At 34.9% G+C, this 15,641-nt stretch overlaps 2 protein-coding genes across 5 annotated transcripts in view; one reads left to right on the forward strand and one right to left on the reverse strand.

Annotated features, from left to right (window-relative positions):
• Positions 1 to 15,641, reverse strand: part of LOC108371549 (GILT-like protein F37H8.5) — a 41,867-nt gene that overhangs the window by 22,381 nt on the left and 3,845 nt on the right. The window lies entirely within an intron of this gene.
• gzl (godzilla E3 ubiquitin protein ligase) lies at positions 216 to 12,653 on the forward strand. 4 transcript variants are annotated; one of them, XM_017627125.1, is made up of 10 exons: positions 216 to 891; positions 961 to 1,080; positions 7,865 to 8,345; positions 8,526 to 8,716; positions 8,792 to 8,892; positions 8,979 to 9,172; positions 10,593 to 10,785; positions 11,091 to 11,492; positions 11,565 to 11,700; positions 11,788 to 12,653. In XM_017627125.1, exons 3-10 carry the CDS (start codon positions 8,226 to 8,228, stop codon positions 12,227 to 12,229), a joined length of 1,779 nt encoding a protein of 592 aa, XP_017482614.1. In that variant the 5' UTR covers positions 216 to 891; positions 961 to 1,080; positions 7,865 to 8,225; the 3' UTR covers positions 12,230 to 12,653. The 4 variants fall into 4 exon arrangements, with proteins under 4 accessions (XP_017482614.1, XP_017482615.1, XP_017482613.1 ...); XM_017627126.1 differs by having other exon boundaries at positions 961 to 1,039; XM_017627124.1 differs by lacking the exon at positions 961 to 1,080 and having other exon boundaries at positions 7,865 to 7,995; positions 8,170 to 8,345.

The following is a 15,641-nucleotide window of genomic DNA, read 5'->3' on the forward strand; positions in this document are numbered from 1 at the left end:
ACCCGCTCGATATCTGTGTATCCGGATATTTATGTGAAGAAAGGATCTTTTTAATTATGTTGTGAAACATAGCACATACGAACTTTGCCGTATAAACGCTGAGTTAATTTTTTATTTGAACATAACTACGCAAATAAGTTACAAATAGCTGCGTTAAACGTAAGAATCTACGTTCCCTATTCATGAAATGGAATTTTTATTGTGCCCGAGTTATTTAGAACTGTGAACTGCCAATTAGGTAAGAAGAAGCATTAAGTTCTTCAATTTTTCACACGGACGGGTTTTATTCGCGAAGTCGATATTAAAATTAAAACAAAGAGATTAAAATGCAGCCAAATCGATTCAAAAACACTGAAAAGTTATGAATTCCAAAATTTGCAGCTGTAAATTAAGAATGTGCAAAAACCATTTCATGTGGTAGTGGACAGATTTTCATAGGGACACATACGGACCTACAAACGCCTACAGGCGCACACGGGGCTCCCTAAATTCGCCGAAAAAGTCGAAAACGAAAACGCAAAAAAATCATAATAAAGAAAACGAAAACATGTGAATATGTGTTTGGGTTTGTGCGCAGGATAAGCAAGTCAAAGCGGAAAGCAAATTTTTAAGGTGTGTGTAAAAAGGACAAACAAAGCGAGACGAGAAAAAATAAAAGCCAGTGGAGAAGCGAGAATACGAGAACGACGGGCCAGCTGGTAAAGAACGAAACGTGTATGGAATAAGCTAAGAAGGTGGTTTTGGCATTGAAGGTGGCTCAAAGTGGACGGTGGAATAGCACCCAAATCTTCAAAAAGCGACAGACCAAAAGTAGAAAAGCAGCCTCAAAAATAAGAACGTGAAGCGACGGCAATCAGAAAGGGAGTCGGAACACAAACTTAATTACGTTTTGTAAGTTTATCAATAACTAATTTATTATAGGATTATAATGCTATAGGCACAAATTATGTATATACATAGGTAGATGAACTGGAGAAAAGCTGTACAAAGATAAGCGGGTGTGCATCGCAATGTAATGATCCGCTAATACTTGATATGGGTAATAGTACACCAACTTCCAGGTCTACATATTTATTTGGTGTATGTATTCCCTTTGTGTTAAAAAAATAGATAAACGTCGCATTAAAAGTGAATTCGCAAACACTTATGTATATATACAGCAAAACTTGCTTTGCAGCTTTTGGATTGTGGAATTATTGAAATTTTATTCCTTATAAAATTCCTTGTGTACACCAATGTTTTCGTTATAATGACGTATTTCTGGTGAACGCTGTAATAAACGGCGCGGCGCTCCGTGCTTCCAATTGTCAGCCTTGAAAACAAAGACAGCCTGACTGCCGTAGTATCATAGTGGCACCAAATATGCTTCACCGTCTCCACTGCTGTCAATGTCGTGATGCAATACCTTTTGGAATAATAGGGCGCTCGTTTGTGTGACAAACCAATGCACAAGTTTGTAATCTTAACTTAATAATGAATGCACAAGTAAACTGTACGCCCATGGAGCATTTCATGTTAAGTTCAAGGCTCCTCGTGGCCTTGGCACCGACCTTTTGGTTTTAAAGCAACAAAAAGAAAAACAGTTGGAAAACATATGTAATATCATATGGTAAAATTTTGCTGGCCCTAGATACATTTGTTTTTCCCTCAGTATAGTCAGATTCATTAACGTTGGTAGATGTTTTACAGGTTGCTTTTAACGGAGTTTCAACTATTTTCATCTACTACTAAAACCTCTTGTTGGTCTTAGCCTGTCAACAACCTGTGAGGATACAAGTACAATCATGTTGTGCTAATCTAACTCATTATAGTCATTTGCTGCGTGCTAAAATGCTTTGTTTGCCACTTTAGACTATGTATTTGTATTTTCACTTGAGCCGGGCTTTGATATAAGAAATAACTCAATAAACTACACAGCGAGAAATGCAAGCTCCATAGATAAATGTCGGTATGCAAGCACATAAGTTTACATGTAATAATCGATTTTTATCGCCTATTTTATGACAAATCAATTCTTTCTGTAAACTTACTGCCTTGCTCTGGCGTCATATTTTCTAGCAATTTTGTATTTGGTTTCTAAACTGTATTTTGACATTCATTGTTGTAAGTTTGCAAAGAAAAATTTGCATATTTACACATGTACGTTCATATGTATGTATTACTAAGTACGCGTCTAATACAACTGAATCACGTAGCACACGTTTTTGTTGTTGACTGAATTGCAATAAAGGCTCATGCATGGATACGCACATATGTATATATGTAGCGTTTATAATGGATCTTATCGGTTGTCAGATAAATATGAACATTCGTATGTATGTTTGTAGATTGACTAAAATAAAACCTTTAAATGACAACTGTAATCTCTTTTTGTAAAAATTTTTGACAGTATGCATGATAGTAGAGTTTTGGGCTTATGGTTAAATAGAACTTAAGCAATTTCAGCCGAAGTATGGTATATTTCAATTTAACTTTCATTTATTTAAAGACAGTTCTTAACTTTGCTTAAATATTTACAAAATTAATAAATCACCTGCGGACTACTAACTTTCACTCCAGTGAAGAGTTCTTGTTTACACTATTTGCCATATTTGAAGATTTTATTGTATTTTTGTACATTTTTTTTAATTTACTCTATTCAAGGGAACGCAGCATAGATATGTATATACATACATATTTACCGAATTGTTAATTGATTTGCACTATAATCTCATTCATTGGCCCAGTTCATTGCAGCGCGCTTTATGAACATATTGAGTTGTAAATAATTGTATACGTACATATGCATGTGTGCAGTTAGGTATGTATGTACATACGTGCATTTGTTATAATTTTCTTTGTTGCGATCACGCAATGCATTCTAAATTGTTAATGCTTTTTTTGAAATTTGGTTGCAACTTGNATTGCAGCGCGCTTTATGAACATATTGAGTTGTAAATAATTGTATACGTATACGCATATGCATGTGTGCAGTTAGGTATGTATGTACATACGTGCATTTGTTATAATTTTCTTTGTTGCGATCACGCAATGCATTCTAAATTGTTACTGCTTTTTTTGAAATTTGGTTGCAACTTTCAGTTTATTGCTTTCGCATTACTCACTGTGACGTCACTAACTACATATCACTTTAGTGCAAGAGTATCATATTCCAAAAAATCAAAAACTCGAGTAAAATGCCTTAAAATTTTAAATACGCTCTCAAAGTAAAAATTAAGACACATTTTCTTCTAATGAGCTATTAAACGATACACAGCATAGAAAGAGAGGTGGCGCTCATTTTTTAATTCAAACAACTTTTTTTCATCAACAATTTTTTTTTTGATTACGACACTTGCAGCAATAAGCACATGAACATGCTATGGCTAAAAAAAATTATTTAATTAAGTAATGCTTGCAGATAGGAGGAATTCTAAAAACTCCCCAAACGCTTACAGTGGATGTTCACTTTGGGCAATTTCGTATAAAATTTCGTATATCGTGATGGACGAATCAAAGTCGTTAAGAATTGGAAGTTTAAAATTAATTTTAGTTCCTTACCCAGAAGAACATAGCACCACCCTAGTGTTTATTTAAATTCAAGTAAGCAGAGATGTAACCCTAGACCAGAGCTGTTAGGGAATGCAGTAATTAAAAAAAATCATCTGATTGAAATCACCTGTGATAATTTTATGTGCAATAATTTTTTGTTAATCCTGATTATGTAAGACTTAGCAAATTAGTCCTTATTCTTTTTTTAAATTTAAGCTTAAAAATAAATTTTTTTGTTCCTTAACTAAAGAATTCCTAACTTCCTTAAAATTAAAGAATAAACAACTTTCATTTTAAAATGTATCTTTTGAGACTATTTTAAGTAGGGAAGTACACAAAAAGAATTTTTTGGTTAGGCCACTTCGGCTCTCATGGCCTCATTTCAGCTATATTTTGTTAGTCATTTTATTTTATGGCATTTTCTTTTCCATCGAAAAATGCTGCCTTCTCAGAGCCCTCTACGCACAAATACTAATAAAAAGGCAATATTTTTTGTAAAAAAAAACAACATCAGCCATTGGATTGCAATTCCAAAATGTTAGTCATTTTGCAGTACTTTGAAGATTTATTTTTGTTATAAATAACTAAGCGAGCTAGTAAAAATACTACCTCGCATGTATCCACCTAAAGCAAAACGGTGTTGTTTTTCCATTGGAATTATACAGTTTTCTGTATTTTGAGATTTACGAGTGCTGCACCGCTGTAAAATCTAGTTTTTTATAAATAAAACTATACCACCTATTTTCCTAAAATTTTTACAAAAACCATTTTTTTCTTAGGAGCTATTGTATACATCAATTTTGAATAAATATTGATGAATTCCTTAGCCGCACTGCTCAAAAAATCTGAAAGTCCGGTACATACACATTATAAATTCAAGGCCGTATTTAAGAAAAGTCGCCTAACTTTAACAATTTTTATGCGATTGCAATAAATTAGCTATCAGTCTATTTAAAAATAGATTTAATTTTAGATAGTACTACATATTTTGAAATTGTGGAAATTATCGATGGTCGAAATTTAAAATATGAAGAGAAATATTTTTTTTTTTATTTTACCCCATAATAAATCCAAAAAAGCCAAGTCCGACAATAGACTATTATATACTTTTAAAGACCTATATATCCTCTTCTTATGTCATATTCGATCTTTGAAATCGAATCAAAAATAGTCATTACAAAACTCATAAATCTACAAAATTGTATTTTCTGATCTAAATCTATAAAAGTAGGCAATAATATTTCTCATAAAAACGAAAGAAATCAGGGGGTAGGGTTTTGAAATTTGCAAAAAAGCATTTTCGATGGGCTCCCTAATGTACATATGTTTTCAGCGCATTTTTGTAAATACAAACATATCGTAGATTTTTTTGCAAAACCGCCGTTGTGCCGTTGTGGCAAAAATGTGATTTGGTAACCCTGAAATCCAGGCATCAAGATTTATGCATAAAAATCGTATAATCGTTATTAAAGCAACAGATTTTTTAAATAATAGCTAGAGCGCCTCTCAAAGCAATGCCTTCAAAGAAAACCCGTTTTTTGTTCTCTTGCGCAATTTGAGTGCCGAAAGATAGGCGGTTTTGCAAAAGCATCGACGATATATACATACATATGTATGTGTTTACAAAAGTGCGCTGAAAACAAAATGTTTATTTTCGTTTTAATGTTTCGCCAAAAATAGCTGTCGCGCTTCTATTTTTCCTTTGTCCCCTCTGCCCAGCACGTTCTGTTGTGCCCTCCGATCGCTGCTGTCACCTTTTCCGCTATTGTTGCATATAAAAAACAATTTCTTTTTTAAGTGCAATTTTGCATTCCTTCATCAACTTTGCTTATCGCCCGCCTATCATTGGTGTTTTTTACACTTGTTTCTTAATTACATTTAATTAAACATATTGGCATTTAAATTTATCAAACTAAGTATCTATGTGAATGCATGCGAATATAGTGTAGCTGCAGCGTGTACGCGCATCATGCTGGTCCGAAATTATTCACCCCTCACAGCAATTAACCCATCTGTAAATTTTTTTCCGCTCTGAAGCGATGTAAAGCTAGTAGCCTAGAACTAACGTAATGTTTGGAATATTGACTATAGTTTCTTTCAAAACCACCTCTACATTAATGGCCTTATACAATCCTATCACTGACAGGTCGTAATACAATTTAGAGATTCATTGACATTTAGTGTAGTTATTACTAATTAGGAAAGTCCATCACAGTCCATTATTAGCGATCGTTATAAATGTGCAACTAGCTAAACATTTGTATATTTTCCCAAGAATTAAAGCTATATATATTTATTATTTTGCTACTATGTACTGTATATATGCCATAAAGGGTGTTTGCATAAAAATGAAAACCGAAAATGCAAGTAAATCAATTCAAAATTAAATAAAAAATTAAATATGGTATGTGTTATAAGTAAAAATACTGTATGCGGGCGAAAAATCTGTCACGTCCGTTATCAGATTTTCACCCCTATGCTGTAATCCGTCGTAGATTCGATTTTGCTACGAATCGTAAAATTGGTATGCTGAAATCCGCGTTGTCGTATCGTAATTTCGAAATTCGTAGGCAATCTTCGAAATTCGTAATGTTGGTATGCCTGAATCCGACGTAGCTGTCATTTTTATGTATTTGTCGGAAATTTTGTACGAATAGCAACTCGTGTCGGAGCGAAACAAATTGTTTTAAAATATCAGTAAAATAAAGTGTGTAAACGCAAAAATATGTAAAAATGAATATGATATGAAAAAAATATTTATTATTAAATGTTTACAAAATTAACAGATCGAAGATCACAACAAATCGCTCGCAATACGAACAACTGGTGGAATACATGAGCGAAAAGCCGGACATTGGTCGAGGGTTTGTAAAAGGAGCTAAAGAGGATGTGGTGGAATTTCGGGAAAGCGTTCCAAGAATTAAAGCGGCACAATATCTAGTGAAATGGAAGCCCTTAAAATTTATCATTTAAGCGAAATGGATCAGAACAATCTCTTAGCAATCTCCTTTGTATATTAATACAACTGTAAGCTGTTCTTCCTCCTGGGACAAAAGTGCGCCGGCCACTGAATCCTTTGTATTCTACTTAATTAAGGAAAAGTCATTTCAAATAATGATTAAACTATTTTTTTTTTAATTTCACTATTCACTTGCGATTATGTATATTTATTTTGATTTGTTTCTGCCAAAGCAGCTGAGTAAGAACTTCGAATTTCACTAATTTAGTTGGCAACGCCGTTGATAGTTACGATCGGATTACAGCATACCAATATTCGAATTTTCGGAACGGAGCTACGTATTCGTAACTACGAACTTTCGAATTACAGCATACGGGTGTTTAATTCAAAATTAAATCAAACAACGAATTGCTTCTGATTAAAAATGAATTGGTTGTAACGGCCCGTAATTTGACTTAATTTAAAGAATGTTTAATAAAGGAAAACCTTACAGGATTCGCTGAGTTTTGCTTAATTTTACATGTACTCTGAAAGTCACGTCCGACACCATGGAAACACCCATATGCATGTACATAGTTCGTTATTCCCTTGAAACACTGTATAAAGTGAGTACGGATAGGGGGAAAACGGCGAATCAACTGAATTATCAGTTTTGCAGTCCAATAAAAAAAGATCTATCATTAGGGCAATTGCTACTAACAACGTCGCTTATCAGCCAATCACTCGAGATTCCCTATTCTTTGGGGATTAAATGCCTGTTTTATGATTTAATTTACACTGATATACTTACTTGGTGTATTGCGTAAAATGTTGAAATTGTTATCTTTATTAATATTCTTACGAAAAATGAGCAGATTTTCGTGGAATCGTTTCAATACGTATGTACATACATGATGACGAATGCCTTTTGCTTATATTCGAGAAGAAAACAAGCTAACATAGCCACAGAAAAGTCCAGGTCCTTTATTCAAATTCTCTTTAATTGCAGTAAGGACACTTATCAGCCTGCCATAATCTAAATCTAAAATCTTATTGACCTATTGTTGTTCAAGTTTTTTAGTTATAGGAACAACACCAGCAAAACTCTCTACTTTATCTCAGACCATTGGCCAGCATTCACGCCAGACTTACACAATAATCGAAAAATACTTTTGCTTATGCTCAGATTGCTTGCTCTTGTAATATATGCACTTGAAGTTGAATCCGTGATAACGCAATTTAAAATAGGGTCAATGCCTTGAAGTAATGTATTTTGTATTTATTTTAATATAATTATTAATTTCTTTATACACAAGTATATATACCAAAAAAATATTAAATCTGTATGCAAAATATTTCAAATCAATTCTCAATACTTCCTTCTTTATCCCTTAGGTTTGTTCGACGCACACAACCCAACTTGTGTTACCAATGAGACATGCAAAACGTATTACAGGAAAGCAGCGACAAGAACATCAACGCTTTCTGAAACGAATATACGGTCCACTTTAAATCCCAACAATCGATTGAGTTTGGACTAGAAAAGATCGTAAAAAGACTGATCGGCGGTTTCAGTGAATCATATGAAATTACTTAGAAAGTAGCGAACTAAAAGAAGACTACAGTCCCAATCAAAAAAAAAAAAAAAACAACAGGAATCATTAAATTTATAAAGCTAACATCATTTCTCTGTTTGAAAGAACCTCGCGTTTTTAAACCTCTCCGCCACGAATTCCTACACAAATTTCAACGAAGTATGGAACCTCGTACGCATTCAAAATGGCTACTATTGGAATTTTTCGCGCTTTGTGGACTATCACTGTGGACCCAGCCAGCGGCAGCACATGTACTGGCTTACAGGAGAATAGACAGTGCGGTAAATAATTTTATTTGTACTTTTAATATTTTTGATTTATTTTTTAATGTTTTTGGATTTTTATTTTTTATTAAAAAAGTTGCATAATATGCGTATAGAGCATACTTATTTTATTTTTATGTTTACTTTTCGATTTTTTTTTTTTCAAAATTTTTAATAACCTATATTAATATTTTTCAGTTTTTCTCTTTTTCGCAGCTAATTGAAGAGTTCAATGATCTTCCTGCACAATTTGGTCCCAGTTTGCCTGCGAATGGTATAAAAGTCTTTGCTGTACCAGCTAAAAACATATTTGCCTGTAGTCTTATCGATCCACCACCACGCAACGGTGATTATCCAAAAACTGCGAAGTTTGTAGCCATTATCGAGAGGTAACTACATACATTTCTGTATATTCTCCCAATCGTTATAACTTTATATGTTTTTTATGGCATGTTTCCTCGCAGAGGTGGCGGCACAAACTGTACATTTGAGAAGAAAGTTCGCAATGCACAGGCATCCGGATTCGATGCAGTCATCGTATTTAATAATGATGGTGATGATTTGGGTGAGTTTTCGTTTTTTTTTTTGTGTTTGGAAATTTCTATTTCAAAATTACATTTTATTGTTACCCCTTGTTTTTTTCTATTGCAGAACAAATGTCAGCGAAAAATGCAAGTGGCATCTATATACCAGCTGTGTTCGTTGGGAACAATACCGGCAGTCGTTTGATAAGCTTCTTCACACCTGAAATCATATTGGTGATAAACGATGAGCTGCCATTCAACATAAATACGCAATTGATTTTACCATTTTCGATTTTGATTGGGCTTTGCTTCCTCATTATGGTAATCAAATTAGGAATTCGAAACTAAATTACATTCCGGTTCACTTGAATAAGCACATTATATTTCTTCAAGAACCCGACTAACATTTATGATAAACGATTCTAAAGAAAAGTTGTGTAAACGAAGCGACTACTTGGATAATTTATTTGTTATGCAGATTTTTTTTTATTAAGCAATACAAAAAATTAAGTTCAAAATTGTGGTACTTGAATAGGCACTTCTGTGTACATATATGATCAAAGATTGGCGGTTTTCTCCGGCGAAAAAGTTTAGTTTTTAAAGACTTCATTTCAACATTCATTTATTAAATATGCCAGCGAATAAACGCACTCATTCGTACCAAAGGTGCTGTAAGAACGAGGGAACGAAGCAAAGTCTTAAATTTTCGGCGATTGCCAAATTTACCGGAACCAAATGTTGGGAATAGGTTTATTTTACAAGGCTTGTGAGTCAGAAAATCCATTTGAAATGCTCTGGAATTATTTGAAAGNTAATCAAATTAGGAATTCGAAACTAAATTACATTCCGGTTCACTTGAATAAGCACATTATATTTCTTCAAGAACCCGACTAACATTTATGATCTTCCCTGTAGTCATCGGATAAACGATTCTAAAGAAAAGTTGTGTAAACGAAGCGACTACTTGGATAATTTGTTTGTTATGCAGTTTTTTTTTTTTATTAAGCAATACAAAAAATTGCGTTCAAAATTGTGGTACTTGAATAGGCACTTCTGTGTACATATATGATCAAAGATTGGCGGTTTTCTCCGGCGAAAAAGTTTAGTTTTTAAAGACTTCATTTCAACATTCATTTATTAAATATGCCAGCGAATAAACGCACTCATTCGTACCAAAGGTGCTGTAAGAACGAGGGAACGAAGCAAAGTCTTAAATTTTCGGCGATTGCCAAATTTACCGGAACCAAATGTTGGGAATAGGTTTATTTTACAAGGCTTGCGAGTCAGAAAATCCATTTGAAATGCTCTGGAATTATTTGAAAGGCCACTATAACAGTTTTCGGGAAGTGTTTTTTTACATGCTTATGCCTTTATTGGGTTGAACCCAATCCTTTCCTTGTATTAGCCACTGGGACCTATAAGTAATTTTAAAAAATAAGCAGGGTTGCATAAATAACCGCATATAAAAAGTGGTCAAGATATTTTCTTCATTTGCATCGCTTTTCTTCCGAAAATAGCATTCTACAAAATGATACATTTTTATTTTTCAATTAAATTTTGTTTTTAATATAATTATTTTATTAATTTCGAATCGACTTTNCGCTTTTCTTCCGAAAATAGCATTCTACAAAATGATACATTTTTATTTTTTAATTAAATTTTGTTTTTAATATAATTATTTTATTAATTTCGAATCGACTTATTTCCATTAATTTTAATACATTGCACTCTGCTTCCCCAGATATTCTACATGATTTACAAATGTATACGTGAGGAGCGTCGTTTACGTCGTCATCGCTTGCCGAAGAATATGCTTAAGAAACTGCCGATCTTAAAGTATACGAAAAATTGTGATCTCTCGCAAGACACCTGCGTCATTTGTTTGGATGAGTTCGCGGAGGGCGATAAACTACGCGTGCTGCCATGCAAGCATCGTAAGTACAGCGATACTTTTGTTGTTGTTGTAGCAGCATACAAGTTCCCCAAGGAGTTTTCGGGGAGTGTTGCTGGAGTGACAGTCCTTGGCCAAATATAAATCTGGGTCGTTCCGGTTACGTAGACCCGACTGTCGTGGGAACACGATGCTTATGTCTTTAGATTTTCTTTCTATACGTCTTGCCGANGCCAAATATAAATCTGGGTCGTTCCGGTTACGTAGACCCGACTGTCGTGCTTATGTCTTTAGATTTTCTTTCTATACGTCTTGCCGCTAATTTTTCTTTCTTCTTCCCCTCCGCAGCCTACCATAGTCACTGTATCGATCCATGGCTTACGGAAAATCGCCGAGTTTGTCCAATTTGTAAACGGAAGGTTTTTACGAAACGCGAGTCGCGTGCAAGCAGGACGAATCGACAATCTTCATTGGATAGTGTAACGGATACAGATGATGACACAACTCCACTCCTCCCACCTGCTCAGCCAGTAAGGGTCGGTAGTGGTCAAAGTAGCGCCAGTGCGACAAGTAGCACTAATAATGCAACTGGTGCTGGTACGGCAGCTACGCGTGGTGCTGTTTCGCCTGCTGCTGCTAGTGGTCGGCGCAATGGGCGTAATGCCACAACAACTCGTCATGGCACCTTTAGGCGTGCACCGGCAAGTGATAGCAATTATGTTACCGATGTGACTTCCGACGAAGATAACGGTAAGTTTCGGTAAAATATTTAATTACTCTGCTATAATTGAATTGCTAAAAATCTCATAAATCTCTTTTTAGTATTATTAGCTCAAAACTCCCCAGCACGTAGCGGACGGCGGGTTAATCCATTCGATAGAAGACCCAATTTGCCGCCACACCTCGTCGAACAGCTGACTGGCAATAGACGCTCTTTCTGGCGATTACCATTTTTCAGGTATGCTCGTATGTGTATGTCATTAATATTCAATTTGTAATAATACTCGACCAAAACTTTACACCAATATTATATATACATTTGCAGCTTATTCCGCCGCCCACAGTCAATAAGTGTTGCAGCGCCACCCTTCCTCGAGGAAGGTGTTTCACAGCCACCGATCAATGTTGCCGCCGTTGCGATAGATGCCGCAATAGCGGCAGCAACAGTACGTCCACAACGTGCCACTGCAGCCAGTAGTTTACCCCAAGCGATCGCGGCACCATCACCAGCCGCTCATTCTTCGAATAATATCCTCAATCCGAATTTAGCTGGTTCTTTTAAAGAAGGTGAAGATGACGATGATGATGATGAGTTGCCGCAGCAATCAATTTATGAGCCCGTCACAGTTGTGTCCCAACATGAAAGCAATACAAATAATAATAGCAACAGTAACAATACGAACAATGATAGTGAAATGGGCGCGTCACGGCAATCACAATCCAGCCAAGCTGCTGCAACACCACCACAACGAGCGCGTCGCATATGAGTGTGAGCTGAACTGTGGCCAAAAACTACAAATGCTAGTACCAAATCAGGCTTAGCCTTGAAAGTGTGGTGGAGCGTAAATAGCAAAAGTTTAGCTTTTAAATGAGGAGATTTGTTGAAGAAATTGGGCATGTGGGTGTGCGTGCGTGTGTGTAACACCGACCGATGTTGCAGTAGATGAGCACAGCGACAGGTGCTAGAAGTTGTATGGAGCTCCGCAGTGAACAATCACATCTACATAAGCATGCGCGAACCCACACAAGTCAACGTGCATTAGCAGAAATTGTGCGACTCTGCATGTTAAACAACTGTAAATTACTATAGTCTTATTAACTTTTAATTGTTTGATTAGAATTTTACAAAATGTGTATACATGAAATGTGATTTAATATTGGCTTCGATAATTTTACATGCAAACATGCATACAAGCAAACATACAATACTTAGATATAAAGGTACAAACGAATGGAACTTTTGTCACATAATTACTATGTACGTACGTATGTATGCGCATGTGTAGTCTGAAGTCATGAAGGAAATAACCGATAAGAATCAGTGACAAGGAGATTAAATAAATGAAGCATAATAAAACGTAATAATAAAACTAAATTANGGAACTTTTGTCACATAATTACTATGTACGTACGTATGTATGCGCGTGTGTAGTCTGAAGTCATGAAGGAAATAACCGATAAGAATCAGTGACAAGGAGATTAAATAAATGAAGCATAATAAAACGTAATAATAAAACTAAATTAATAAATGTTGCTACGAGAATAAATATGTCTACGAGCAGCAACTATTACAATACCATACCAACAACAACAGCTACCAAATTGTCTACGTATGTATGTATGCCTATAATAATCTAGATATGTAAGTAACTGTATTCACAAACATATATATACATATATATTTTTACAATTATAATCTGTTTTTTAGTTACACAAAAAAAAAACAAGTTTTTTATGTTAACATTTTATTTGGCTTCGTTTTCGTTGCATTTTGATGCATTCATATAAAGTTGTTGTTTTCGAGTTTCAGTTAATTTTTTTTAATAACGTACATAGATTAATGGACTAACGCAAACATTCTGCAAAAGTGTTAAGCCTCTCATCTATTATGAAATTGGCCTATTAACTTTGTCACACAAATTTCTTGCATAGATCTCCTGAAGACCTCCATGTAGAGAGTTTGGCTTAGCAGACCAAGCGTAATGTAAAGAATTTTGTTTTGAATGTTTCTGAGTTATTTAACATCTATCGGAGAAATTAAGTACTATTGCCTTAAAGAATGACTGCTTTTCATTTTAATATGAACGCAACTTCAGAGTCTCACTTTGTTATGTTTTCTCAATTGCTTTTAGAGTACACTATTCCGAACTAGTGGGGACAGAGAAAGTGGTTTCAAAATCAAATAGTATTCGGTCGGAGAATTAATCCACCTATATATACACATACATATTCCGTAAAACTTAAGAGACTCTTCCATTTGTTTTCCTATAATATTTTTTTGAATTCCGTTTTTTCGTAAACTGCTCATTTGTCTTATGATTTCGTATCTCAACGGATTTGCATGATTTCATTTCACACAAAACACCTGCTACACTAATGGTTTGTTAATATTTTTTCCTTAATTTTTTTCCTTTTTGTAGTCAAAAAATATTTCAATAAACAGGTATGTTAAATAATTTACATAGATGTTTGTGATTCAATGTATTGCATAGGTACTTTTAAAGGTTGACAAAATAGCATTGTAATAAAAAATAAAAAATAAAATTATGTTTTCAGGGATTTCCACAGGGCCCGAATAAAAGAAACATTTATTGTAAATTTAAAATCTTAAATAAAATACATAATGATGAATATTTTAATCCACCTAAGCAAATGACTTTAAATTTTGAGAACCCATAAATATAGTTACCGAGATATTTCGACTTGGAGAGGCTGCATGGGTATACAACGCGATTCCAGCTAGCAGAGAAACGTAAATTTTGCATTTTTTTNCTTTAAATTTTGAGAACCCATAAATATAGTTACCGAGATATTTCGACTTGGAGAGGCTGCATGGGTATACAACGCGATTCCAGCTAGCAGAGAAACGTAAATTTTGCATTTTTTTGTCGTCGCCTGGATAAAAGATTGTCATAAGCGCCATTTTGACGATTTTTAGTACTAGATGCAGTTACATATATATTTTAAAATAAGCTCTTTCAAATGGTTTTATCAGTTATCGATATACAAACTAATCAATATCTTTGAAATGACGTAATCCATTTTTGGATATCTCCTTTATTTTACTCACCGTCATACAAAGTGGCTGCAGAATTGTTGACAATCTTTCATAAACTCGAAAATAATTAACAATAAAAATAAAATAATTTAAGAATTTCATGAACTAGTAACATTCTCCTTCGGAAAAATCTATCGTCGCGGTTTTGAGAAATTGCATTATTCCGAACATCAATCGCGATTTCCCAAAATTTGCCAAGAGTAACATACAACAATCTTTTATTCCAGGCGTGCCTAAGCGTGCAGAGGACCGTACTACTATTTGTTAGCTTTCCGGGCTCTAATGCCTTCAGGTGCTTTAAACATAAAACTGGTTGTACAAGTAAGACATGAATCTTTGTATGTACATCAACTCAATNTTCATAAACTCGAAAATAATTAACAATAAAAATAAAATAATTTAAGAATTTCATGAACTAGTAACATTCTCCTTCGGAAAAATCAATCGCGATTTCCCAAACCTTGCCAAGAGTAACATACAACAATCTTTTATTCCAGGCGTGCCTAAGCGTGCAGAGGACCGTACTACTATTTGTTAGCTTTCCGGGCTCTAATGCCTTCAGGTGCTTTAAACATAAAACTGGTTGTACAAGTAAGACATGAATCTTTGTATGTACATCAACTCAATTAGAGTCGATATTACAGTGAATTAAAAGAAATTCCTTAGTTTTTTTTTTTGAACTATGGAAAAGCATCTGTGAAGTTCAGAACTAACTATCTTCAAAGTATCCGCATTTAATTAATTTTTTTTTCCTTTTTCGGATTTTTGGTTGTTGTTGTTGTTGTTGTTGTAGCGGCTACAACAACCCCGCCCAGATCGGTTGGTATCTCAGTCGTTGTCGTCAAGTTCCACTAACGGCAACCCTAGGAAGCGTGCAGCTTCTGTGGGGTTTGTCCACAGGGACAAGGCCGTTAGGGTTGTCGGGTTTTCCGGGCATGCGAAGAGGTGTTTCGAGTCATGTGGGGTCTCTCCGCATGCCGGACACTCATTCGGCACATCCTCATTCAACCTACTCAAGTAGGAGTTCAACCTGCTGCAGTAGTCGGAGCGAAGTTGTGTGAGTGTTGTGCGGGTCTCCCGAGACAGATGAAGCTCCGTCTCGTCTATGTCCGGGGGTGGTA

Source organism: Rhagoletis zephyria, unplaced genomic scaffold (genome assembly GCF_001687245.7).
Source record: "Rhagoletis zephyria isolate East Lansing unplaced genomic scaffold, Rhagoletis_zephyria_1.1 Rzeph_scaffold_05053, whole genome shotgun sequence".
In the NCBI taxonomy this organism is placed as follows: domain Eukaryota; kingdom Metazoa; phylum Arthropoda; class Insecta; order Diptera; family Tephritidae; genus Rhagoletis; species Rhagoletis zephyria.